The sequence below is a fragment of the Hevea brasiliensis genome, chromosome 3 (assembly GCF_030052815.1).
Source record: "Hevea brasiliensis isolate MT/VB/25A 57/8 chromosome 3, ASM3005281v1, whole genome shotgun sequence".
Lineage (NCBI taxonomy): Eukaryota > Viridiplantae > Streptophyta > Magnoliopsida > Malpighiales > Euphorbiaceae > Hevea > Hevea brasiliensis.
Window position 1 is genome coordinate 108600550 of NC_079495.1, and position 27348 is coordinate 108627897.

General features: G+C 33.9%; 2 protein-coding genes and 1 long non-coding RNA gene across 6 annotated transcripts; 1 reads left to right on the plus strand and 2 right to left on the minus strand.

The window, feature by feature from the left end:
- Positions 1-4024: 4024 nt before the first annotated feature.
- Positions 4025-14785, plus strand: LOC110633489 (protein HASTY 1). Its single transcript, XM_058144534.1, has 23 exons — positions 4025-4339; positions 5452-5553; positions 6243-6386; positions 6468-6548; positions 6667-6736; positions 7026-7096; positions 7192-7355; positions 7468-7539; positions 7643-7880; positions 8010-8072; positions 8174-8458; positions 8683-8796; positions 8945-9071; positions 9168-9337; positions 9421-9522; positions 10137-10240; positions 10330-10621; positions 10728-10972; positions 11814-12317; positions 12429-12723; positions 12834-13017; positions 13301-14449; positions 14534-14785. Exons 1-22 carry the CDS (start codon positions 4223-4225, stop codon positions 13378-13380), a joined length of 3624 nt encoding a protein of 1207 aa, XP_058000517.1. The 5' UTR covers positions 4025-4222; the 3' UTR covers positions 13381-14449; positions 14534-14785.
- Positions 12915-13359, minus strand: LOC131178760 (uncharacterized). The gene is made up of 2 exons (XR_009147763.1): positions 13218-13359; positions 12915-13119 (listed from the first exon to the last, which is right to left on the minus strand). It is a non-coding gene; the product is annotated as an uncharacterized LOC131178760 (long non-coding RNA).
- A 2217-nt stretch (positions 14786-17002) lies between the features above and the next one.
- On the minus strand, positions 17003-26807 carry LOC110633490 (uncharacterized). Of its 4 annotated transcripts, XR_009147764.1 has the most exons (16): positions 26514-26805; positions 26147-26377; positions 25644-25958; positions 25356-25463; positions 24509-24698; positions 23657-23919; positions 21954-22080; positions 21744-21802; positions 20622-20870; positions 20464-20540; positions 20109-20203; positions 19682-19764; positions 18964-19035; positions 17879-18004; positions 17414-17569; positions 17003-17283 (listed from the first exon to the last, which is right to left on the minus strand). XR_009147764.1 is itself a non-coding variant. In XM_021782117.2 (15 exons), the coding sequence occupies exons 1-15, from the start codon at positions 26646-26648 to the stop codon at positions 17525-17527; spliced, it is 2175 nt and encodes a 724-aa protein (XP_021637809.1). In that variant the 5' UTR covers positions 26649-26805; the 3' UTR covers positions 17003-17524. The 4 variants fall into 4 exon arrangements, 3 of the variants coding, with proteins under 3 accessions (XP_021637809.1, XP_021637810.1, XP_021637811.1); XM_021782117.2 differs by having other exon boundaries at positions 17003-17569; XM_021782118.2 differs by having other exon boundaries at positions 17003-17569; positions 20112-20203; positions 26514-26804.
- Between the last annotated feature and the right edge of the window lie 541 nt (positions 26808-27348).

A 27348-nucleotide genomic window follows, 5' to 3' on the forward strand; every position in this document is an offset into this window, starting at 1 on the left:
TTCTTAAGAAAACTTGAAACAACATATTTAATTCTACGTTCTAAGCATACATCATTGTCACGACCCAACCTATGGGCCGGACCGGCACTAGGACCTGGGCCAGCTTAAAGCCCCCAAGGCCCGTAGTAAGCCTAACTATTCCTTAGCCCAACTCTAAGGCCCATTTGGACCCATCATAATCATCATTATCATCATAGACATAGTTCAATAAGTTTAATTGATTCAAATTAAATTTTAATTAATTATAATTAAATAACAAAATTTATTTAACTATTGAATAAAGTTTAAAAAAAGCCAATTTGAATCTTTTATCCTTTTTAGTCATTAAAAATATATTTTACTATTTTTTGACATTGTTAATTAATATCATTAATTTTAAATTTATTTAATGAAATTAAAAATTATGAAACTTATTTAACTGTAAATTAATTTCAAGACTCAAAATAACTTCATATTAATTAAAAATAGTGTATTTTATGATTATTTAATTTTATTGCAAAATAAAATTACTTTGTTGCAAAGAATAAGATGATTTAATAAAATTTTACAATTTATCTAATGAAATTATTGTAAAATGATAATTTTTCTATAAAATAATTAATTACAAAAAATTTATCAACTTAATAGGAAAAAGTAAAAATTCTATATGTAAAAAAATACATATAATATTTTTTAAAAAAATCAATAGATAAATTATATATAGCACATTTTATTAAAAAAAATATAGGAACAGTTTACTCCAAAAAAAATATATAGGAGCAGTTTACTCCATTGTAGAAAATACTAAAATAATTAAATAGTGCTAATATTACATATACTCATTAACTCTACAGAAAAAATATTATTTTTAAAAAAATAATATAAGATGAGTTGTAAATCATTATTTTTTTCGTAATATTTTAATTTTTTTTATAAAGTGATAATTTTAATTAAGGGTATAGATTTTAAATGTGATATGTTAGATTATTAATACCTTATTCAATTTAATCTTTAACTAAAATTTTTTTTATAATATTAAATAAAAAATGTTTAATGTGTTTTTTTTAATGAAAAATTTTTTTTTCTATTAAATTAATAAATTTTTCATCATTAATTACTTTATAGAAAAAATACTTCTTCTGTTCACTTTTATCTGCGGTAATTAATAAAATAATTAAATTACTTAAATTATAATAAAATATTCATTAATTTAACTAAATTATATTTTATATCACTTAATTAAAAGAGAGAGAGGGATGATAAGATGAGTTTTAAAAATTGTAAAAATAATTATTATATTTAATAGAAATAATAATAAAATTAAAAAAAAATAATTAATATTTCTCAATCTTAAAAAAAAGAGATTTCTAAAAAAAAAGATAATTTGAAGTAAAATAACTTTTGAAAAGCGACCCTAATGAATGAAAGATTGTAAAATTATGTTAAATTATCATATTTTTTGCAATATTTTAAATTTTAATTAAAAAATTAAACATTTTAAAATGTGATTGCTAGATGATTATACTATATTTGTAATTAATATTATTAAGGAATACTCTTACTTACACCAAAGTATATAAGTACCCAACCAATAAACATATGTTTTTTAAGTGGAAATCACCATACTTTCATTTAAAATAATACTTATTAATTAATTATGTAACACCCCTAAAATTTTAAATTTATTATTTTATGAGTAATATTGGTATTTTAATTTTATTTAAATTTTAAGAAATTATTTGAGATTTTTTCGGATTTTAAAAATCGGGTTCGATTTTCCGAAAATATAAACTTTGATGATTTTTAAAAATTAATTTAAAGACTACGTGGAAAAACTAAAAATATATTTGGAGTCTACAAATTTTTCTGAGTTTTCTAGATTTTTTCGAAAATTTTGGACCTCGTTTTCGATCCCGAGGCAGAGTAAAAATTCAAAATTTTGTATCCTGAATCGAACGCTGGATCGGACCGGCCTTTTCTTTTTCTTCCTTCTTCCTCCCCGCGCGTCCCGACCCCTCTCCCTTTCTCTCTCTTTTTCTCTCTCCTCTCTCTTTTTCTCTCTCCTCCCTCTTCCCCTTGCCGCGCCGCCACCTCCCCTGCCACCCCAGCTAACCGGCGCGCCGCCTCACCCCTCCCCCACGGCTGGCCGCCACCTGGAACGCCGGAAAATGGTGCCCGGAGCGGCGACACAGCGTCGACCGTCCAAAATCCGATCCGGGTCTTATGTCTAAACTCATCTACTCGTCGAGAGCTTTCCATAGACACCAAGAACACCGAAATCCATTGAGCGGTTTGTCCAATTTTTGCCCGGGAAGTTTTAGCCCATTTTGACTTTCGGGCTAGATTTCTCACAAACCGTAAACCACACGAGAAAACCGAGAGTACCAGAGCGCTCCACTCATCGGTAGTTTTTGCAAAAATGATCAATAATAAGGACTAAATTGAAATTTTACATATTGTGATGGATGACTGATTTGATGGGCCCAGGAGGGGCTGTGTGATGTGATTGAATTGTGGATATATGAGTTGCGAATATAGAAGTGTGTTTTGAGCCCTTTGCAGTTGGGTAGGTCCTAGGTATAGGGAGACTCTGCGGATTTTTTGGTCTTTTCTTGATTTGTATTGAGTCATTTGTATTAAATAATTGTAATGTAATTGTCAGGTGAGCCGGGACACCCTTCTTCCTCCGCCTAGCCGCCATAGTGACCGTTGTCAAGTCTGTGAGTAAAATATTAATTTTAATTATAATTTCACTATTATTATATGTTCAAGCATGCCCATGCATCACTTATATGCATATATCTATGTAGATAAACTTTAGGCATGATTTATGTTGCATTCATAACTGTGAAAGTGCCATGTATATTGTTGTGGTAATTTGGAGCAGTGTGCGTGCGTTGGCGTGTGTGTGATGTGGTGTGGACTATGGATAGGACGGGTAGACACGGCTTGAGATCTTCGCTGGGACCTAGTCCTTCGGGGTAGACACGGCTTGAGTTCTTCGCTGGGACCCCTATTTGATTATTAAGTGGAAGTTCGAGCTGAGTTCTTCGCTGGCACAGTTGGAATTAAGAGAGCTGTATAGGGGATCAGCTCCCATAAATTATGATTGATATTATTGGGTGTGTGCGTACTCCAAATTACCTTTTTATGTTATGATGTGAAATTATTGCTGGCGTTGCATTTCACTCTACAGGGTGCATTAGTTTTAGATAGTTATAGAGATTATGGTTAAAATTGATATTTTACTCTCTGTGTAGATCTCTCTCTACTGTTCAATATTTTTTTCAGGCTACAGGAGGATTTTATTGTGGTTAACCTGCTTTTCTCCTTCGTAGGTTGTTTATCAATATTTGTGTAATTTTATTTACTCATAGAATTTTCGCATGTGTTCGGGTCTGTAATATAAATTATTATGTGGACCTGTAAAATTATTATATGCATGTTTGATGGACTGGATGAGGGAGCTGAGCTCCCATTTATCTTTATGTTGATTTGAGTATATGGAGGGTGAGCTGAGCTCCCCAATTGATGATATATTTTGTTTATAGGTCGGATGAGTCAAAAACTCCCCATTGAAAGGTCCACTTTATTGCCGGACTCTGTCTGGTTGATTTCTTAAAATTGGGCCTAAATGGGCCTTAGAGTTGAATAAATAAATAGTTAAAGCTTTCAGAACTTTAGTCTGGTCAAATCCAGTCCATAGGTTGAGTCGTGACAAATTAAATATATATTTCTAGGTGTATGTAAGAATTATTTTATTTTAAAAATTATTAAAATTATTATATGTAGATTTTTACATGAGAAAATTTTATTTTTTACAAGAAGAAAGTTTTTTTTTTTCGTTGGATTCAATGGTGGTGTTAAAAATTATAAATTATTTTATTATAATTTAACTTTTAAGTTAATAATTTTTTTTATAATTAATTATTTTAAAAAATATTAAAAAGTAAATAAAAAAAAAAAAAAGAAGCGAGCATCGGACACACACGGCACATGCGATGCAGGGGCAAGGACACTGTAGCTTTAATATAAACCCCCCCTAAAAGCTCAGTTAACGCTCAAAGAAAACCACTACCGGTCTCCTCCTTCTCCACCTCTTCTTTTCTCTGTATCTTTCCCAGAATCTATCGCCTCTGTCTTGCAGAAAGCAACCCCGACCCTTTCAATCTTTCAACTTGTTTCTATCCCTGTCCCTTTCTGGAATCCAACGAAAGCTGGTGAAGTCTCTTTATTGTTGGCAATGGAAGAGACTATTAGCAATAACATAACAAACAATGTGGCTCGAGCTATTGTTGCAGCTCTTGACTGGAACTCCACTCCCGATGCTCGCAAAGCGGCCGTCTCTTTCCTCGATTCCGTACTCTCTTTCTCTCTCCTCTGCTCAGACAGATAGAGGCGAACTTGCTAATGCGTTTATATTTATTTAATTATTGTTGCTCTTTCCACTTTATCAGTATTTCGACCAAAAAAAGTTTGAAGTTTGATTGTTTACAGTGATCGAATTGATTAAAAGTAGTGAATTTGACAATTTTTTATGGCAATCATTAGTAATCTCATTGGAGTCTTGGATTTAGTAAAAGTTTAGTAACTAATGATTAGATTGTTGCAACTGTTATTTTGCTTCGAAGGGGAATTAATACTTGTGATTTGATTTTTTTTTTTTGGGCTATTCTGTCAAATCAATTTTAGGTTTTGATTGCCTGGAACAATGTGAACTTGATTAAGTTTTCGCCTGTTTGTGAAAGGGGTATCACCGAATGGCTTTTTATATTGTTTTAGGTTGGATATTTATAATTTCAAGAGCCAATGCGTGGGAGAGTAAACTGAACTTATTGGTAGCTTAGTTCATGCTATTTTAATTATCTTGAGATGCCAGAAAAATGGTAAATTTTGTGGGGTTTTATGTTTTCCTGGTGCTCTGGGTAAGATATTTATAACTCTGATAAGTTATTGTCTCAGACAGTAGATACTAGATGTTAGCAGAAGGATATAGTGATTGGGTTTCTAGAGATGATCTTATGCATATGTGCTGTTGATAAATTACTTTTGCATTACACAAGTGTTAATGCCATTCTCAAGTCATACGCTTTTTTGGAGTCTGGTTTAACTAAAGATTAATTTTAAAAGTGATTGCAAGTTGATTGAGTTTCATGCTCTTAGCATTTGGTTTGATTATGAGAAATGGCTTTTGGTTAACCAGATGTAAAATTGAGAGAGGTTACTGATTCATTTACTTTTAGAGTGGGACTTTATGATCAATTCATTGAATAATCTAAATTATTGCTTTTTTTTTTTTTAAGATAGCACCATAGATATTAATTTTATTTTCTAATTTGTTGGAGAAAACCTCAATTAGCTTCAGGCACATGTTGGCATTACTGGTATTAGCAAGAACTACATTGAATTTTAAGTTCCTTTGCATAATTGTCGCACTTGCGCTGGATAATTTATCTATTTCAATTTCTGCAGATCAAAACAGGAGATGTGCGAATTTTGGCAAATGCATCATTCCTTCTTGTCAAAAAGGATTGGTCTTCGGAAATCCGGTTGCATGCTTTCAAAATGCTACAGGTTTACACTCATACACCTCTCCTTTTCTAAAACATCCTCTGTTTGAATGTGAGGAGAAACTCTTTAGAAAGAACCATCTCCAATATCAACAAAGGACGCTCCTTTCAATGTTTGTAATTTCCTTGTTCCAAATGCACAACTCAAGCATGGGGGCTGGGGCATACTTCCAGTGGGACAAAATTATAGAGAGCTGACCCTTCTGTATTTGTTTTCTGTTGGTGTGTTTCAAGTGGTTATTATTTGTTTTACAATGATGTTCTTTGAGGCAATAATTGTCCATTTCTTATTCCTCGTAAAATGGAAAAAAAAATAAAATAAAACCAACTTCCTTTCAGGCACATCTCAAAGTTGTCCCCCAAGTATAATTTTGTATTGGAATTGATGTATAGACTACCTTGACTGAATTGAATATAGATCAAATTTGATCGATGATGTGAGGATGACTTGGCAGTGGATTTCATGGGGATATGGATATTCCATGGAGTCTTGAACTTTTTGAATGGTACCTGGAGATCAAAAACCAATTAATATTAGCAATTAGTCAATTACCTAATATGTGTGTTTTGCCACAGGCTTGGAATGTTTTCAATGAAAGACGATGGAATATTTATAAATTCATTAATTGATAGGTCATAGTTTGCTTAGATTTTGAACACATTAGATAGCGTAAGCATATGCATTTTCTGCAGCATTTGGTCCGGTTGCGATGGGAGGAATTAAACCCAATGGAACGCAGGAATTTTGCAAATGTTGCTGTTGAATTGATGTCTGAGATTGCAAATAGTTCTGAAGAATGGGCTCTAAAAAGTCAGACAGCTGCCCTCGTTGCTGAGGTTCTAAGCACATTACTCTTGAATGTTGTGTAAGCTGTGTCTTCTTTGCAGTTCAATGCTCATGTTTTTGCTCTTATACAGATTGTTAGAAGAGAAGGCATTGAACTGTGGCAAGAGCTGCTTCCATCATTGGTTGCCTTATCTGGCCAGGGTCCTGTTCAAGTATGCATTTGTAGTCCAGAATTCACGTTTTTTGCTTGTAGTTGTTGTGTTACTTGATTATGCTCTATTCTGAAGCATGTATTGGATGGTTCTGCTGATTTTGTTTTACTTGTATTAGGCTGAGTTGGTTGCAATGATGCTGAGATGGCTTCCTGAAGATATTACAGTTCACAACGAAGATTTAGAAGGTACAATGACCTTGTAGTTTGTGTGTGTACTTAAACGTTTGTTGAGGAAATTGAATATTTTGAACTTTAGAAATTCAGTAGATTTTAGAATACTACCATTTGAGAGCCTCAAAAGTGGATTATATTGAGTTGATTGAAATTTTGAATTCACAAGTTTAAAGTTCATATATCTTACTTTTGTTCTACTTTTCTTTCTTTATTTTTAATTTCCCTTTTTCTATCCCTTCTTTCCCCAACTACTGAATTTTGCATTGGTCTTAAAGTTGTAAGAGTGATTTTGCATTGTCAGGTGACCGGCGTAGGCTTTTGTTGCGCGGGCTTACTCAATCCTTGCCTGAAATTTTGCCTTTATTTTACACTGTATGATTCTATCTTTATCTTCACTACAACTCTCTCTCTCTCTCTCTCTCTCTCTCTCTCTCTACTTAATTATAATGTCTTCATTCTTGATACAGTTACTGGAAAGACACTTTGGAGCTGCATTGCATGAAGTTGGTAGGCAACAATTGGACTCTGCAAAACAGCATGCTGCCACAGTAACAGCTACTCTGAATGCTGTTAATGCATATGCTGAGTGGGCTCCTTTGCCTGATCTATCTAAATATGGCATAATTCATGGGTATAATGACTCATAGCTGAAAATTTAAGTTGTTAGTATGCATTATTTTTTCACTTTCTCCGTCATCAGTATGGATTGATATCTCTCTCTCTCCCCCTCCCCCTCTTTTCAGGTGTGGTTTTTTACTTTCTTCTGCTGACTTCCGACTTCATGCTTGTGAATTTTTTAGACTTGTCTCCCCAAGGTATGCCTTTGGTTTGTTTGTTGTCTTAAGCAGTTACATTCAACCTTTCCCCCACAATTTACTTTCTTATGACTAATGTGTATTGTGAATTTGATATTTGCAGGAAGAGACCTGTTGATGCATCTGCTTCTGAATTTGATTCTGCAATGAGTAATATCTTTCAGATATTGATGAACATTTCCAGAGAATTTTTATACAAATCTGGGTCAAGTGCTGGGGTTATAGATGAGAGTGAATATGAGTTTGCAGAATATATATGTGAGAGTTTGGTGTCTTTGGGTTCTTCCAACTTGCAATGCATTTCTGGTGATAGCAGTATACTCTCTCTTTATTTGCAACAGGTAGTTACACTTTTTTATAACATATATTAGGATGATTGGCATGGCAATAGAGAATTTTCATGCAAGGGCTGTGAATTCTCTGTGCTTTTGAAGAATTATTCACAATGTAACTCTTTGATATCATTTCAGATGTTGGGCTTTTTTCAACATTATAAGCTAGCTCTTCATTATCAATCCCTGCTCTTTTGGCTGGTAGGTGAATTTCTTTGGATGTTATTGTTATAACAAATTCACTAAGTCTACCCAGCACATTTAGCTATTGTTAATGTACTTAATTTTTTTTTTCTTTGTAGATGCTAATGAGAGATTTGATGTCCAAGCCAAAAGTTATTGTGCTTTCATCTGGAGATGGTTCTGCTATTAATAATGTGGGCTGTGGTTCTGGACAGATTGATAATGAAAAAACAAAGATTTTAAGTCTTATGGGTGATGATATTTGTAGTGCAATTCTGGATATCACTTTCCGGCGCATGCTTAAAAGAGAAAAAGTAGGGACATCCCTTTCTCTTGGAGATTTGGAGTTATGGAGTGATGATTTTGAAGGCAAGGGGGATTTTAGCCAGTATCGTTCCAAGCTGGTAAATTTTACTGAGATCTTCGTTCATCTTCTTGTTGTGGATGGTCAAATTATACATTTTTAGGGTTTTATGTCATTATTTGATTTATTATACTTGCAGTTGTCATTTTATTCATAAGTTTATTGTCCTTTTTTTTTCTTCCCCATTTTCTTTTTCTTTTCTGGCTTTTGTTATTTGATTTGTTGTATTTGGGTTTGTTCCTGATGCATGCTTTCTTAATGCAGTCTGAGCTGATGAAGTTTGTTGCTTCTTTCAAACCCCTTATAGCCAGCGCTAAAATTTCTGAAAGAATTTTTTCAATCATCAATAGCCTCTCAGTCTCTGCAATGCCTGTTCAGGTTTATTAGTGAACTCTTTTATATGTACTTATTTATAGATGCCTGCTCATTAAATTTTCAATCTATTGAGTTTTTGCTATTCCAGTTTCATCTTTTGCTGACCGTTGATATTTCTCTTTCATGTGTATCCATCATTTCTAAAATTCAGGAATTAGCTGTGATGGAGAGCACGCAAGTGGCTCTTGAAAATGTTGTAAGCGCAATTTTTGATGGATCACATGAATTTTCAGGGGGCAGTTCTGAAGTTCACCTTGCATTGTGTAGAATATTTGAAGGTTTTAGCAACTTCTATTTGTTTTACTGGATATTTTTTTACAAAAAAAAATAAAAATTAAGGCACACTGAAAAACTCTGGTTCCTGTTAATTGAAGGTTTACTTCAGCAACTTCTCTCATTGAAATGGACGGAGCCAGCTCTTGTGGAAGTCCTTGGACACTACTTAGATGCATTGGGTCCTTTTTTGAAATATTTCCCAGATGCTGTGGGCAGTGTTATTAATAAACTATTTGAGCTTCTGACATCACTTCCATTTGTGGTTAAGGTTTCTTATAATATTTATCTTACATTTCAAAGTTCATTACTTTTAAAGGGATAATACAACTACTGCTATTATTTGGTTGCTAGGATCCTTCAACAAATAGTTCACGGCATGCAAGGCTGCAGATTTGTACGTCATTCATTCGAATAGCCAAAGCTGCTGAGAAAAGCATTCTGCCTCACATGAAGGTGGCTTTTATTTTTGCCTTATCCTTTTTTAACTAATACTCTCTTCCACTATTGTGGCAAATTTAGTCAACTTTGTTAATGAAAGAAAATCTAGCTAGTTAGATATTATCACTGGGATTTGTCAAGAAACCACTCAACGTTAAAAGCTCAAGCTTGTAGGTGAGGGACACAAGAATAGTTTTATGTCTCAAACACACTTGGCACATGAATGTCCACTGGGTTTGAAGCATGAACAAGTAGAGACCCACTTTATCTTGTGTTTAAATGTTTAATTAATAAATGAGGGTTGCAGAGATTTGAACTTTGGACCTTTTGACCTGAGAAACTCTAATACCATGTTAATAAACCACTACCTAAAAACTCAAGCTTGTAGTGAGTGCCACAATAATAGTTTTATATCTATAACAGGATCACTTAATGCGTGTTGACTTCCTCTAGCTTTTGCGGAGTCTCTTCATATATGACTAAAGTGCCTCATACACTTTCTAGAAGGAAAAGTTTTAAGGGCTTTAGAAATAAACTGAATTGCGTAGACCCTATTCAAGACTAGACTGAAGAGCCTAATAATTTCAGAGAAGATCCTATATTTTACTTTTTGTTCTGTTATACTGTAGGGTATAGCTGATACAATGGCCTATATGCAAAGGGAAGGTTGTCTACTTCGCAGTGAACATAATCTTCTAGGCGAAGCATTTCTTGTTATGGCTTCTGCTGCTGGGTAATGTCTTACAGTGAGTCGACGCTGTATTTTAACTACGAAGTGTCAAATACCTTGCTTACTGCTGCAAGTTTCTTAACTGGATGCAGGATTCAACAACAGCAAGAAGTTTTGGCTTGGTTACTTGAACCTTTGAGCCAACAGTGGATACAGCTAGAGTGGCAAAATAATTTTTTGTCTGAACCTCTGGGTATGATTCGTTTGTGCTCTGAGACACAATTTATGTGGTCAATTTTCCACACTGTAACATTCTTTGAGAAGGCACTTAAAAGAAGTGGAACCAGAAAAGGCAATGTGAATTTACAAAACAACTCGACAGGAAGCACTTATTTGCATCCAATGGCTTCACATCTATCCTGGATGCTGCCTCCTCTCTTAAAAGTATTTTTGTTGCTCTTAAGAACTAACTGTATATACATATATTTTTCGTTCATATTCTGTACTTCAAGGCCATTACTACTAAAAATATTATCTTGTTGATTGGCAGTTGCTTCATGCCATACATTCCCTTTGGTCTCCATCCATATCTCAAGCATTACCTGGAGAACTGAAAGCTGCCATGACCATGAGTGATGCTGAGCGATTTGCTCTTCTTGGGGAAGGGAACCCCAAATTGCCAAAGGGTTCTTTAACTTTCACAGATGGATCTCAGACTGACACGTATAAGGAAGGATATGCAGAAGCAAATGAATCTGATATAAGAAATTGGTTAAAAGGTATCAGAGACAGTGGGTAAGTATGAGTGCTCTGGGAGGTGGTTTTTTAAATTGCCACTACAATTTTTGCTGTGAATTTATATATTTCATTTTCTGCCATATTTTCTTCTGTGTGTGTGTCTGGCAGCTAGAGTAACATTACTTGAATTTATGTGAGGATAGTGTTGTAGGAGTGATAATGGTGTGAGGCGGAAATTGTTTTTCTATTCCCATTCCTGTGTCAACCGGAAATCAGGCAGGGATAGGGTGGGAATGGGTATCCTTTTTTTGTCTTTTAAGATTTTATAAATTGTCCCTTTTTGTTTTACTTAAAAATCTTTCATTTTTATTTTTCGTTAATCCTTTGCCAAAAAAAAAAGCATCATTTGTTTAGTCTTACCTTGTGATGTGATATAGACTATAGAGTTCTGAACAATGAATGTTTTATTAAGTGAAGATTCTTGTAACTGCTTGAATTCTCCGTCTCTCCCTTCTCTGTTGTCTGCATGTGTGTGTGTACTCATGCATCTGCATCCGATGACTAGCATAGCTACAAATTATAGACTTCAGTGAAGAAAGGTATGACATGTCTGCTCCAGTGTTTGGTGAGAGAAGACTGTCAGACTGATGAGCATGATATCTACCAAGCTCCTATTCTTCTAACCACCTTAGAAGGCTCAACAAGAAGTAAATGATTGCTTCCTGAGAGTAACAGATGATCGTGCGAGTATTATGTAATATGTATATGCAATTAATCCCTAAGCTAAAAACATCAGGGCAAGGGAGGGAAGGAAGGAGAGGCATAAAAACTATTTTGTTATACTAGTTCATGTAGGCTTTCTCCAGATTAAGTGCTGATGCATCTTCCACAATTCCAGGTACAATGTATTGGGCCTATCTATGACCATTGGAGATTCACTTTTTAAATGTTTGGATGTTCATTCTCTTAGTGTAGCACTAATGGAGAATATACAGTCTATGGAGTTCAGACATATAAGGCAGCTTGTTCATTCGGTTTTGATATATTTGGTCAAGTCTTGTCCTTCAGAAATGTGGGAGGTCTGGCTGGAAAAGCTCCTATATCCATTATTTCTCCATGTGCAGCAAGTTCTTAGCTTTTCTTGGTCTAGTCTTTTGCATGAAGGTAAAGCAAGGGTTCCAGATGTCCATGGCATGCTTGCTGGGTCAGACTTGAAAGTGGAAGTAATGGAGGAGAAACTGCTTCGAGATCTAACCCGTGAGACATGCTTACTTCTCTCTGCAATAGCTTCACCAGGACTAAATTTTGGGCTTCCTTCTTTAGATCAATCTGGGCAAGTCAGCCGGGTTGATACATCTTCTCTGAAAGATCTGGATGCATTTGCATCAAACTCTATGGTTGGGTATGTCATGTATAAGACTAGCCAGTTCTTTTTATTAATGGAAGTGGTTCTTATTTATTTATTTATTTTTTTCTTCAAGTCACACTTGTCTAAAATTAACTTCATTGACAGTTTCCTTCTGAAGCACAGAGGCCTGGCTCTTCCAGCATTGCAGATTTGTTTAGAAGCTTTCAAATGGACAGATAGTGAAGCAGTCACAAAAGTTACTTCCTTCTGTGCTCATGTTATTCTTCTAGCTATAACAACAAATAATATTGAACTCCAAGAATTTGTTTCAAAAGATCTGTTCTATGCAATTATCAAAGGCTTGGAGCTTGAGTCAAATGCAGTCATTAGTGCTGATCTGGTCGGTCTCTGTCGAGAAATATTCATGTACCTCCGTGAGAGAGACCCAGCCCCAAGACAGGTAAATTATTACTGTTTGTGCTATTTTAATGTGTGATAAAATTTTATTGGTGAAATCAGGGAGTTCCTAAACACTTTTCAATTGATGATGTCTTTCCCTTGCTTCCCCAGGTTCTACTCTCTCTGCCATGTATTACACCCCAAGACTTGTATGCTTTTGAAGAAGCTTTAACAAAAACATCCAGTCCCAAGGAACAAAAACAGCACATGAAGAGCTTGCTTTTATTAGCTGCTGGAAACAAGTTGAAGGCACTTGCTGCCCAGAAAAGTGTAAATATTATCACGAACGTTACAGGTAAGCCCTCCAGCATCATTATGATTTCTTGGATTCCATTTCTTAGTGAGAAGATCTTGGGCTTAAAAGGCTCCCACATATTTTCATCCTAATGTGCTCATGCTGTGAAAAAATAAATTGTATTTATTCTTAATATTAATTATAGCTAGCAGAAGGATATTCAACCAATAATGAGTAATTTGCCATTATAAGAGACTTACCAGTGCCAATTCTATAGATCCATCTACGTAGTCGTAACTCATTCAAAGAGCGTGTACTTACTAGCTTGTTGCCCTCCTTGCAGCTCGACCTCGAAGCTCAGTTACTGCTCCAGAAACCAGAACTGATGAAGGGGATTTGGTGGGGTTGGCTGCCGTATTGTGAGAAACTTGTACTATCATTGCAGAGTTGATGTACAGATACAAGTGGAAAGAAAAAGAAGAGATCCGATTTAACAAATACACAGGTAGTAAACTAGAAAGCAGGTTTTATTTGCTCTTTGTTCTATGGAGATCGGTGCAACTGATTTCTCTCCCCTTTCTCAATAGAAGTTTGTAGAATATCCAACGTACCATGGCATATTCCATTATTCTATGCTTTTCTTGCCATGGGAAGTTGTCTCACATAATTGTATCTTTTTGGTAATATTTTCACCCGTCCCTGGTAGCTTAAAAACCACACTTGCTCACTTGTATTTGCATTCTTGAGCAAATATCAAATTATTCTATTAAGTTACAAGAAAATTCACAAAGTGCTCTTTTCTCTTCGCCCTCTTTCCATTTTCTGGATCACTTAAACGAATCTCCTTTCTCCAATTTTACTGCATTATGTTGTTCTGTCCATGGAGGATAATCTGAGTTGCAGGAAGAGAAAACTATCTACAGGCAAGGTCCAACAAAACCAAAATATATAATTAAAACTATCCATCTTATTGATTAATTAATGTTTGAATTATAAAATCAAATCATAAAATAAATTAAAATTAAAATTTAAAATTAATTCGTGATACCATTTTGTTATAATAACTTATTTTAATAAAAAATTAAAAAAAAAAAAAAGCATCCATTCTGAATATGAACTATCATTTTACAGAGTAAAACTGTGATCAAAAAACAGCTTTTCTATAGCTTTGAATGGTAGCGAATATAAAAGAAGAGTAGGTAAAAAGTGTTAAGATTGGATTGGAAGGTAAAAGCTAGTGAATACTGAACAAGGCATGCTTTTAGCCTTCTAGCCTAAGCAAAATGTGTCTATAAAGCTCCTCCAATCCCTTTACTTCTCTTGCCAATATCTCGGAGTCTCTTCTTCGCAACTCTTTAATCAGTTTTCTTCGTTTTTGATAGCTATCTCCTATCAAAAGGGAAGCAATGGGACCCGGAGGACCTGGGCCACCAGGATGGGGTCCGCCACCACCAGGTCCCTTCGATTGCTTTTGCAACATCATTGGTTCTTGGTATGTTGTTTTTTTTCTTTATCATTTCCGTTGGGTTTCTTATTTGATATTAACTTGATTCTTGATTCTGGGTTTTTGCTGCAGCTTGAGCTTCTTGTGTTGTTGCTGGTTACTGCAAGACTGCTTCGGTGGTCCAATGGGGCCTCCAGGCCCACCCGGCCCATTCGGTCCACCACCTCCATGATCTGCGTGATATGAAGGAGGAGCTTCCATGCTCGACATATTTATCTACCATTTGTAATAATTATAGCTTTTAATGGTGGCATAGCCATAGTAGAGTGTTAATTATCTTTATGATTATTCTATTAGGCACGTTAAGTTCTTTGTTTGTTTTCATCTCTTTGCTTAATGTTATATACATGGGCATTCAAATTAAATTTCCATGCGATTTCAATCAAGAAACGTAAAATGTTATTTAAATTTAATTTCATATTTAAATAAATGAGCTATAAATCTTATATTTTGCGTTTTATTTATTTATAATTATCTAAATATCGGTGATTTATAGAACAAAATGAGGAACACAAACACATTCCATGCAACTAATTCAGGATTAAAGTAAACTTATAATTTAGTTGGTTTAAATAAAGCAGAAGCTATACAATGCTATTTCAGAGAAAACTAATTAAGCATCTTCTTTAACGATTTCCGAAAGATTAAAGGAGAGAACAAATGCATCTTCTTGGAACTCAAAATCCTCTCTAGCCGGCTAGAATAAACAGCTTCTACCATGAACAACAAGAACAATTCCATAATTGTTTTTTCCCGAAAAAATAGAAGGTTATGTTTAGTAAAGTATAATATAATGTAATAAAATTAGTTATATAATTAATGTAATCAAAGTTATAATATAATATAATTGTTACTGCATTAATATGCTTTGTTGTAAAATAAAAATATAAATAACGTAATATAATGATAATTTTAATTTTAAAATTTAATTTATTTACAATGATAATAATAAGTGGTAATGATTACAATGATTAGTATCCAAGTGATAGTAGTGATGGTGGTATTGATAATAATGGTTAGATGATAATGGTAATAAGGTGAAATAGTTGTAGTGATGATAGTGGTCAAGTGATGATAAAGGTGGTAGTAACTAATAATGATAATAGTGATAATACATTAATAACAATAATTAAAAGCTCTAAGAATAAGAAAAATGAACAAGAGAGTTTTCTCTCACTAAGAACTAGAGAGAGACTCACCTTTTAGTAACCTTGAACAGTCCCATAATCAACACCAAGAAAATCCACACTTACTAACCATGAAGCTAAATCACAACCTTACATTTGGAATGTGGTAGGGCTGCCATTGTTCCCAACGAACTCCAACATATAGGTCAATGTACACAAAAATCACATTGTGCCACTCTACACAACATTACTGTGGGTAGAAACTTGGTGGGATTTGATGAGTTGAATATTAGGTTTGAGAGAATAGTGGATATAACCCCAACAAACAAAGTTGCGAGGCTTTTCTACCGACCAGTCCAAGGCTGTCATCGGGATTTCAAGATTCCTTCGCCATTAATCTATCTGCTTCCTCCCTTTTCTTGCTACTCCATAACCATATATACCACTTGTTGGGTGTTTTTATGGCCCATCTTGTTTTCCTTGTTTCACATTTCCTCTTAGTGGTCGTGGGAAAAGAGGAAAATGTTCAGCACATTTCCTTGCAAATCAATATTAAATTAATAAGAATTAAGTATAATTACGTTGGGGATGGATGAGTAAATGCAATTGAAAACACAAAACTGCTAAAAACTATCCAAAAGAATCCGACACTTGTACTAATTAAAAATAAGCAGTTTTTCAAGTTGTTCCAGAAAGTTTAACTGAGTTGAAAGCGTTAGCAATCTCTTTAACTTGGCAACCCAGCAAATTTTACCTGGTTGTTATCACGAGGTTCAATAATAATTTAATTAGTGCATCATTAAAAATTAATTAAATATAACACCTATTAATTTATATAAATAAATTAATAAAATTAATTCATTAAATTTAATTATTTAAATAAAACTTTAATATTCATTAAGTTATATTTAATAAATTTTCATAATATTTTTACATTTTATATAAAAATATTAAAGTAATATAAAATATAAAAATTTTTATAAATGTTTGATTTTTTTTAATATTTATAAAATATTAAATATATATTAAAAAAATAAATATATTAAAAAAAAAAACACATAACTATTAAATTACCTCAATTGGTTTTGATTTTTAAAGAGTTTTTATAAGATTTTGAGTTCAATTCTCTATATCAAAACTATGTCTATATTTTGTTCATATCAGTTCAATCGCTGAAACAATTGAGTCACACTGAATCACTTTTTCATTTGATTCAATTACAAACTCCAATGGCCAATTCACCGATTCAACCAAATTGTTAGATCCGAATTTAATAACAATGCTTATCACACACTTTCAAGGTTAAAATAAAATGGTTAGAAATGAATAAAAAATTGAAAATTTGGAAAAGGGTGCAAATTATAACAGCAGAAACAATTAAACAAATATTGTTCATATACAATGAAACAAAGTATTAATTTTTGTAATAATGAAGATATCATATATAACTTTCACAGTGGCACCCATGACTGAGCTTATCATTCACTAAAGAAAACGTTTACAATCTAACAAAGTTAATCCAATGAGTCCCTAACCATAAAGAAAAATAAAAATAATTATAAAAAAACGATGACAAATTAACTTTATGTGAGGGTTTAACGTCCTGATCAATATCAAAGCTCTTTGAGTTGAAATGGTTACTTTAAAATTGCCAAGATTGAGTTGCCGCGAAGGCGCGAACCATGACTGTAACTTCTACACAAATGGAATCGTGTGGATTTCACCAAAAAAAAAGGTGGGAAAAAAAAAAAAGCAGATTAATGGAGGGAACTTAATCACTGTAATTAATTCCCTAATCATTATTAACAGAAAACCAGTAACCCACATGAAAGATGATACATAAAAGTCCCAATTCAAAACTTTCATCTGCCAGAGAAGTCACCGAAATCAGCTTCTTTACAATCTCAATTACCGAAATAGGTTTCTTTCTCCAATCTTAGTTGTGTTCTTCAGATTCTTCTTCAGAAGCCTCCTTCAACCACTACACCAAAGGAATATATTGTAACATATATGTGCCATGATGCAATAACAGTAGTAGCATCATACATCAAGTTTAAATGAGCCATGCACTAAAAGTAGATTTGTTTGGTCAGATTCAAATTCTTGTGCTCCATTTTCATACATCACCTGTCTGGTATTAACACCCTGGTAGACTCCCACAGGCCATACAATTGATATAAAACTAAACATAACTAGCTTTGGCAATTGGCATCCAATCAAAGATGCAAGCTTGCAAAAAGAATCAATAAATAACTATAAAAACTGCTAAGAATTAGTATTACATCTTTACCTGAATGAACTTTTCTGATTGGTTGACAAAAACTTTATCTGATTCCTCAGCATCCTTTTTCTCATCGGCCCATCTTAATATGGCATCCTCTTCTAAAATGTCTTTGTCATATAAAAGATGCAAAATCTAAGGGAAAATAAAGCTAAAAGAATCAGCATTACGAAGGAGAAAACATCATACAGTGAGCTGCTGACCCACAATGAAGGAAAACTATGCAACAAAAAGAGATTAAAATTCAGAAAGCCTCCTCATTCATTGATCTAGCATATAAAAAAGAGAAAGGATGCATAGTGGAAGTTTAATAAAAATAGCCTATGCAACCCTTTAATGCATCAAAAGTCTAGTTTTTAATAGACATGGCAACAGAAGAGTTTTGGTTCAGAGATGAACCAAATTCAAGCATAAGCAACAAACAAAATGGAACCACTGTGAAACAAAATCATTAATCATCTCAAAATTCTCCCCATTTATTTGCCCCAATGACATCTCATAGGGTAAACACATTATTTTTCTACCATAATTGTATTAAAAAATATATTTATATAAATGAAAAATATTTTCAAATCTTACTAGTGTTTGAAGTCCAAGTGACACCTCAATTAACTCAATTCCATATTTCCATTTCCTGAACCAGTCTCAAGGGCAGCAGTGACGATGGACCATCCAGTTAACCATCTTTCTGTTATTGCAGTTCATTCAGATTTACTTCACAATACAATCTATGATCTGGATGATAAACTTGGCAAGCTCACCCTGTTCTATAGGGCTTGCATCATATGCCAAAAAAATGTGTTTTTTTGATGACATGCCATACAACCAAGTATATTGTATCCAAATGCACATTGTGACTTTGGCTTTGTATGTGGATACAGAAATTATGTCCTTAATTCCTTTGATGTTGAACTATATTTTGGGGATCAGTTCATTGATTACAATATGAATTATCCTTACTATTAAACCAGGAACGAATTACATGCTAACCAAACAACACACTATGAAGCTGACTGGAGAGATGGAACTTTTGGTTAGTAGGTTGCAGACTGATGCTACGTATACATACCCACAATCCAAGACAATGAAGATACCTGGGAAAAAGTTGGCGAGAACTCCTTAGCAGACTCTAGACACATTTCTTCAAATTTCAATATCACTTCAATCTGTTCATTAATAATATTTAGTAAATACCCAATTATAACTGAAGAAACTAACATATAATTATATAAAAAGAGCAAGGAATGTTATTAGTTTAAAATGTTCACTCAGACGACTATTTGATAGTGATGCAATCATGTCCAAAGTAAGAGAGGAAAAGAGTAAGAAAAATATGATTCTCTATGATGTGAAGATTAGTGTTGAAAGTGCAATAGAGGGAAAAGAAAAAATTCAGATAAGAGTAGGACATAACTGATTCAAGTGATGTATAATCAAAAGTTCAAAGGTATAAATAAGACTAGGTAAAATGGCACCATTGGTTGATGACCAACACAGAAAGGAAAAGAATATAAAGAAAATGCATTTAATAATGGAAAATCCAGTGTATGCATAAATATTTAATTTGATAGTATAAAATTTGCTTCAAGCAATGTTATAGCAATTTAAATAAGAAATAAAGACAATTGAATTTTAAATAAAGGTAAAACTAGCAAAAGTTGAGTTAACAGCCGGAGATGTACAAAATTTCCCAAACAAAGTATGATTCTACAGAGAGCTCAAATTTGGTAAGTCTTTCTAAATTGACAGGATAATGGGTAAAATGCAACAGTCAAAGATACATAAAGAGTCAAAAACACCAACAATGCAAACCTGATCATCTATTTCTCTTGCATAGAACTTTAGCAGCTTTTGCCATGTACTTACAATACTTGCAACATTTTTGTATAATTCACCTGAGACGTAAAAAGAAGCATCAACTTAAACAACAAAAAGCATTATTTTAGTTCCCCAGCCTCTAATTGTAACAATAGCAATAAAACTAGAGCACCATCCTATACATTTTTAATAAATAAAGTGAAAAAAAGATTAAAAATGGGATATGCTTCTAGTAAGATGGAACTAGTTATGAAATCATGCCCAGTTCAAAACTTCATGGTTTTGTGCATCCTATCTTAAATTATAAAAAAATCACATTTTCATTCTCCTAGCAAAATAAGTGCATAGGAAATCATTAGAAAAGAGAATGCTCTAAGATGACATGAATGTATAAATATAACATATTGCTGAAGACATTAACCACCAGCAGCAGGATGTGGAGTTTCTAATGCCAACTTCATCATTGCATAAAATATTGCTCCAGCACAGTCTGCAGACGTCATGTTGTATGACAACCTGAAAAGTGTGACAGAAAAGCTATCATTAAGGCAAAATACATGCGAGCAATTTATCTCCTCTGATAATATAAAAGCAGTAGTGATAAGTTGGCACAAAAAAGCTCACAAAAGCAAGGAATAGGACACATAAATTTAAACCTTGAACAGGCAAGCTAACAAGAAGGGTTTCAGATTTTGAAAACTATTGGAGTCAAGCACCAAAATTAAGAAGCATATGGACTTATGGATGTCATCAATAAATAAATAAATAAAACATACCGGAGTGAGTTCATTTCAAGGATTATATCATCAACTTTGATATTTTCATGAACAGCCCTCAAAAAGGTTGCTTCAACCTGCAAAACATAATGGAATGTTCAAGGTTCTGAGCAAACAAGATGTGAAACTCATCAACATTCCGGTGAACATTCTTTTACCTCCTTCTCAAAGGTGTCATCTCTAGAGTCATCATCACCTTCAGAATCATTACTGTTATAGTCAGGTTTCAACTCTCCAGAAGGTGATAGAGCACTTCCATCTAGATTCAACAATTCCAAATCATCTTCTATAGCTTGCATAGCCTCCGCAAGTTTCTCAGCAGGAATAGGTGCCACTGAATGCCTCCATTCATCTTCATGACCTCCTTCAGAGATTGACCAAACATAACCAGCACCACCAGGCCCAAGCTGACAAGGGATAAAAAGTATTAGGAAAATAAACATATGTAGTCAGCTGTATGACAAATGACAAATAGGATTTTTTATGTTGCAATGAAGAAACCAATAAAAGATATACCTGATACCATTTCTTGGATAGAAAAAAACTAGAGCAACAGATTTTTTTGCATCAATACGTTAGATGCATGTTGAATATTTCCTCACAAGTTTGCAACAATGGACTATCATGTGCCCTAATTACCCAACATTTGAGACAATATGCTCTCACTTCTCCTTTAAGCACTAACTAAATAAAATTATCAATAATGGTTCTCAATTAAAGAATGCAACTGAGACTGCTATTCATGTTGGAATATTTTTTACAACCTTATGCTAGCCCTTTGAACCAAATATTAAATTAAGCCAAATAATAAGTGCAACTCCAGTTTTAAGGAGGATTACTACAGGCCTCCCTTCAAACATAAAAGGAAAAAAAGGATTAACAAATGTAAAATAAGTTTTACATTGACTGTAATAATTAAGTATTACATTGACAAAAGCCAGTTAACAAACTAACCTTTCTGCACCATTGGTTGTGGTCACAAATCTCTGTGTCTTCAATGTTTTAAAGAGACATTGTCATGCAAGGCTCAAGTTCTTTCTCCATTTTTCTTTATATCTGTTCCATACCCCCAGGGATAATCTTCCCTCTCATTATAATTTATACAAAATAATTTTCCCTTCTCACTATAATATTCCCTCTAGCTTTTACACTTTCGCATAAAATCCCTTAAAGAAAATAGCACAATAAATAAAAAAAATTCATACAGCCAAACGTAAATAATACAACTAGGAGATAGCAGTCACAGTGAAGGGAATTAAAAACTAAAGTAAATGGCTAACCTCTGATGCTGGTTCAGATGTCATCTCCCCATTCAACTTATCCATAGTACCTGAAATTGCTGCATACCAAATAAATTCTAATAAGGCAACAGAATCAAGCCATATTTTTCTAATCATATTGATTTATTAATGAAGAGAAGGTTGAATTGTTGCATCCAAACACCACGGTTAATTAGCAGGGGTTGAACAGCTATAAGATCAATAACTTACACGAATCTAATATTCCACTGTTACTATCAGCATATTCCAATTCTTCATCACTATCTTGCATAGTTGGCTGTTGAAGTAGAGACACTTTTGAGTAGGCAGGGACAACAAATTGTTGTCCAATTACAACCTGGAGTAAGGAAAATGTTAAGACAACTTTTTACACTAACATATCATTAGCATATAGCAACATTTTGATGAGCTCATTACATACATCAATCTTTAAAGATGCGACTACATTTGTTTCAAATTAGAGAAAAGAATGAGCTTGACATTGAAAGTTAATGAGCCTAATAGAATATGATGGCCACATTTTGTACAAACTAGTATTATTTGGTTTGAAGTGGGCAGTCTAGCCAATGAAATTTCAAAATCTACTCCCCAGAAGCATATGTTTCAGCCAGAAGGGATGCCTCCATTAGGAGTCATATGCAAAATGTTTATTTCTTCAAAGTTAATATCCACATTCTTATACTATTTTTTCTAGAGTCAGTAATACAGTGTAGCTAATTATACTATCTCTAGATAACCACATTCAAACCAAAAAGGAAATGGTGGAATAAGGAAAATAACCCGTACAACAAACATCTACAACGAGAATAATAGACATAGAAAGAGAGAGAACATATACTCAACTCAACTCAACTAAGCCTTTATCCCAAAAATTTATTGGGGTCGGCTATATGGATTCTCTTTCTCCACTCTAAACGATTTTGGGTTAAATCCTCGGAGATGTGTAATGCTTTTAGGTCATATTGTACTATTCTCCTCCAAGTCAGTTTAGGTCTACTTCTTCTTTTCTTTCTATCCTCTAACCCAACATGCTCTACTTGTCTAACTGGAGCCTCCGTATGTCTACGCTTCACATGACCAAACCACCTCAATCTCCCTTCTCTCAACTTATCCTCAATTGGCACCACTCATACATTTTCTCTAATACTCTCATTACGAACTTTATCTAGTCTAGTATAGCCACTCATCCACCTTAACATTCTCATCTTCGCCACTCTTATTTTAGACACATACGACTCCTTCATTGCCCAACACTCACTACCATATAATATGGTCGGTCGTATGGCTGTACGATAAAATTTTCCTTTCAACTTATTGGGAATCTAGTGCCAATTGAGGATAAGTTGAGAGAAGGGAGATTGAGGTGGTTTGGTCATGTGAAGCGTAAACATACGGATAAGTAGAGCACATTGAGTTAGAGGATAGAAAGAGAGAGAACATATGACACAAGAAATTTTACATGGTTCAACAATGTGCCTATGTCCACAAAGAGCCACCTGCAATTTTTCATTATGAAGAAGAAATTACTACAAACGCCTATTTATAGAGATACTGGAGTTTTCCTCTCACAAGTAAGAATAGGAGAAACTTTCTGGTACAAAAATATACCCAATAGTTAGAACTCCTATTGGCTATCTAAACTGTACTGCACTATGAGGGGTTTTGCATTTCCTAGAGCTTTCAGTGTGCGGTACCTTCTCTCAATATGAACCGCAATCTCAACATGTCTAACATTTCACGTGTTTAACAGCATTTGTAATAAGCTTAACGCCATTAAATTAGTACTCAATGTCATCAAAACAAAAATTTAGGGGGTGCTACTAGCATACAAGTGAAGTTCAATGAATAGAAGTGTGACAAGAAAATATATCAGAACGCGGGAAAGGTAAAATATCAGATATTTAGTTAAATACCTTGAAAGACAACACCACACCAGGTTCCAAGACTGCACCTGATTTTATTATCACCCCATCACATACAATTGCATGCCTTAGCTCACAACCATCTTCTATAGTGACATCATCCCATACATAGGAACCTACTATTGAAACATTTGATCCAATTGCACAGTTTTTTCCAATAACAGAATTTGAAATCTTTGAGTTGTTCCCAATTCTGGTCCCTTTTCCAACAACAGTAAAAGGACCCATTTGTGCAGAACGTGATTGCTCTATTTCTGAAGAAAATGAAAACAGTGAAGTACCAGTCAGCACAAACTTAACTAAAAGTAAATAAAAAGGATATCATAAGCAGCTCCTCACAATAAGGATACCTTGCTACTTATCAAAGGATATAAGGGGACATCAATAGTGAAAGTTACTACTGCATAACAACCAAAGAATTAATAAGTGAAGAAATGCCATTTTATCATAACAGTTAACCATGCCAACAATGGCATTTTCTAAACCAACAAATGAGCCAATAGCAGCATATCAACGAACAGAATAAGTAAAAACAGCCGTTTGAAATATCTAGTGGCCCCACAAAAATATGCTAAATATCTTCAATTGCACTACTTCCTCTCAGCACAATAAAATAACAAATAAAGAGACAGAAAAAGCTCTAAAGACAGTAAAATGTAGTTCAAGCTGCGTATATTAAGTGCACTAGAAACCCCCAGTGCTTCCCTCTAATGGCATAACACATTTAATGCAAAACATGGAGAGTTATTGTTATGAAAATAAAATAACTTAAAAAAATAAAGAAAAATCTAGTTACTACAAAATGCAATTTATTGAGTTGAGTTGTAGAGTAATAATCTTTACCGGGTGCTCTGTACATCCCTTCTCTCTCAACCTTAGTTGCAGAATTTGCAAAAAAGGTCACATCTGGCACAAATGGATATGTCCATCTCTGAATAATGTCCTTACTGATAGTGTCATAGCTTCGATAGTTATCAATCCTAGCCGCATAACTTGAGTGAATCTCATAAGTGAATATTTTGTAACCCATAATCTGCAAAGCATTGATATGGAGCCTAGAGATTAGAGAATGAAAAAACTTTTAAACAATTGCTAATTTTAACAGTAAGGATGAACATGTAGTGGATGATGACTAGAAGAAAGATAAGTCACAGGTCAAAATCTAGAAATGAATAACAAAATAAATCTTTTGCAAAATTTATATTTACTTTAACGTTAGTATAACAAAATACAATAATTTTGAAAAAGTGATAAATATTTACTTTAATGTTAGTACAAATGGATTGAAAACTGAAAACATCAAAATATATGTAGGAGAATGACAGACAGCAGTAATGATTATAAGTATAGTATTAAATTTCTTCTGCAGCTAACTGACAGATGCAACGCTTGTCTGCTCTTCAGGGACATCAACATACTTATACGTAAATTAATGTAAAATTAATTTAAGTGGCAAAGTGTTGGATGTACAAACACTCTCTTTTATGCATTTAATGCAAATCCATAAATCAACAGGTAGTCGGCAGTTTTCATTTGAATGCAAGTGCCTATGCATGTTCATGTGTATATCAATATCACAACAATTATACTGTCCATAAGCAAGCCTTTGAATGACAACATGAATTGAGCATGCCACTTGCGAAGTATGTTATAGAAAAGCCTACTAAAGGATGTTAAAAATAAAGCATACATCATCAACCAGTAATCCCTTCACAAAATGACGGCGAAGGTGTTGATAATCAAAATTGTCTGTGAAAAGGCTCAGAACTTCTGAAGAGCAGATGTCAATATAGCAATCCTACAAGGAAAAAAAATATATATTTCAGTGAAACTTGTTAGAACAAAAATAGAGATAATCCCGGCTGAAGGGAAATAAATGCAGAATAACTTTAAAATAAAAGCATAATCCATCCACTAAAAATTTAAAGGAGCAGTCATAGACAGATATGCAAGTTGGGAAATAATTCAAGGAACAAACCTGCTTGTCATTATGCAGACAAATAGAAGGATTATCAGCAAGCAACATATTATCAAGAGATATGAACCCTTTTATGTGGTCAGCCTTTTCCTCATAATACAGAAGCTGTTTTGTTTGAGGATCTATTGCCATAAATAATTCATCGGTACCAAGCCGTGACTGGTGGGTGATTGGAGATGGCTTTGATTGTTTAATAACCATAGTCATTACTGCGTTACTGTCTTTTTTCCTTCTCTCCTTGTGTTCTTGAATTGCCTGTGTGAGCGACATGTTGCTTACAGTATCCCCACTAACAAGGACAAAATCCCCGTGTATCTTCAAAGGCAAAACAAGAATGATCAGAACCTAGATACAAATATAAACAAAATCTAATTGAAAAGAACCTAAATATTTATTAGACTACTTGCCCTGACTAGCACTTAACACATCAGAAATTCAAGCATAATCAAAAGAAACAGCATCAGAATCTTGATATCAAAGTTTACGCAGAGAAAAAAACACACCACGTTGCGTTCATAAATCAAACGCAAAGCATCTCCAGCACTAATAGAATTATGCGACTCAATTGTTGTGACAGTGAAATTGGGCTGCGAAAACCATTCCGACTTCTCCAAATAATCGATCACTTGTCGAGAATGCGCACAGCAGAACACGAAAACCTCTTCAACTCCAGCGGATTCGAGCCATGCCAGAGTATAGTTAATCATGGGCACATTCACCAAAGGCAATAGCACCTTCCCATTGCAAAACAATCATGTCAGCTCAATAATTAGAATCAAAGAAGAAACCCAGATAATACATTAAAATTTTTCGAGTAATTAATTGTTCAGTGATCAAATTCTAATGCTTAACACATGGGTAAATACGTACTTTGGGGCGTTCGAGGGTGATGGGACGGAACTTGGTGGTGAAGCTATCAGCCAATAAGATGGCTTGCAATGGGTGTCGAGCTAATTCCTCTGGTTCCTCAGTGACCCTAGTTCCGCCCTTCCTCTGCACACCCATCTCTTCTTCTTCTTCTTCTTCTTCTTCTTCTAACTACTGATTACTAATTTTGATTCAAGGAGTGACTTGGAGAATCGGAAAAACCCTACTTCTGCTCCTTCCTGATCAAAAACCCTGTCCATGTGTGGAGTGAGGGAGGATTAGAGGAATTTGTCTGTAATCAGGCTCTAGATTGTCTACGGCCATGTTTTTTTTTGTTTTTCCAATTATCCAATAGAAACGAGCCACGTTTGCGTCCGTTTCATGAAACGTGCAGCACTCTGAGCTGGCAGTAAAAATTTCTTTTATTACCTATTGTATTTCTTAATAAATAAACACCTCAATTTATTTATAATTATAATAAAATTATTAATTAATATTTATTTAATTTCACTTTCTTCCATTTGTTTAATTGATATATGTCAATCCTATGGTACCATTGAATCTTAGCATTGTATCCTATGCCAAGGAGCAGAAAATGCTATCGACTCTCATTTTCTGCATGCACACAACGAAGCACAATCAAAAGGCTTCTAATATTACGTAATCAGAGAAAGATGAAATAAGAGAAGTTAAAATAGAGATGGCAACGGATCACGCATGTACAATTTGATCGAATATTAATAAAATAAATTTAAATAATATATAATTAAATTTAAAATAAATTTAAATTTAAAAAATAATATTTATAATAATTTTAAATTTTATATATTAAATATTT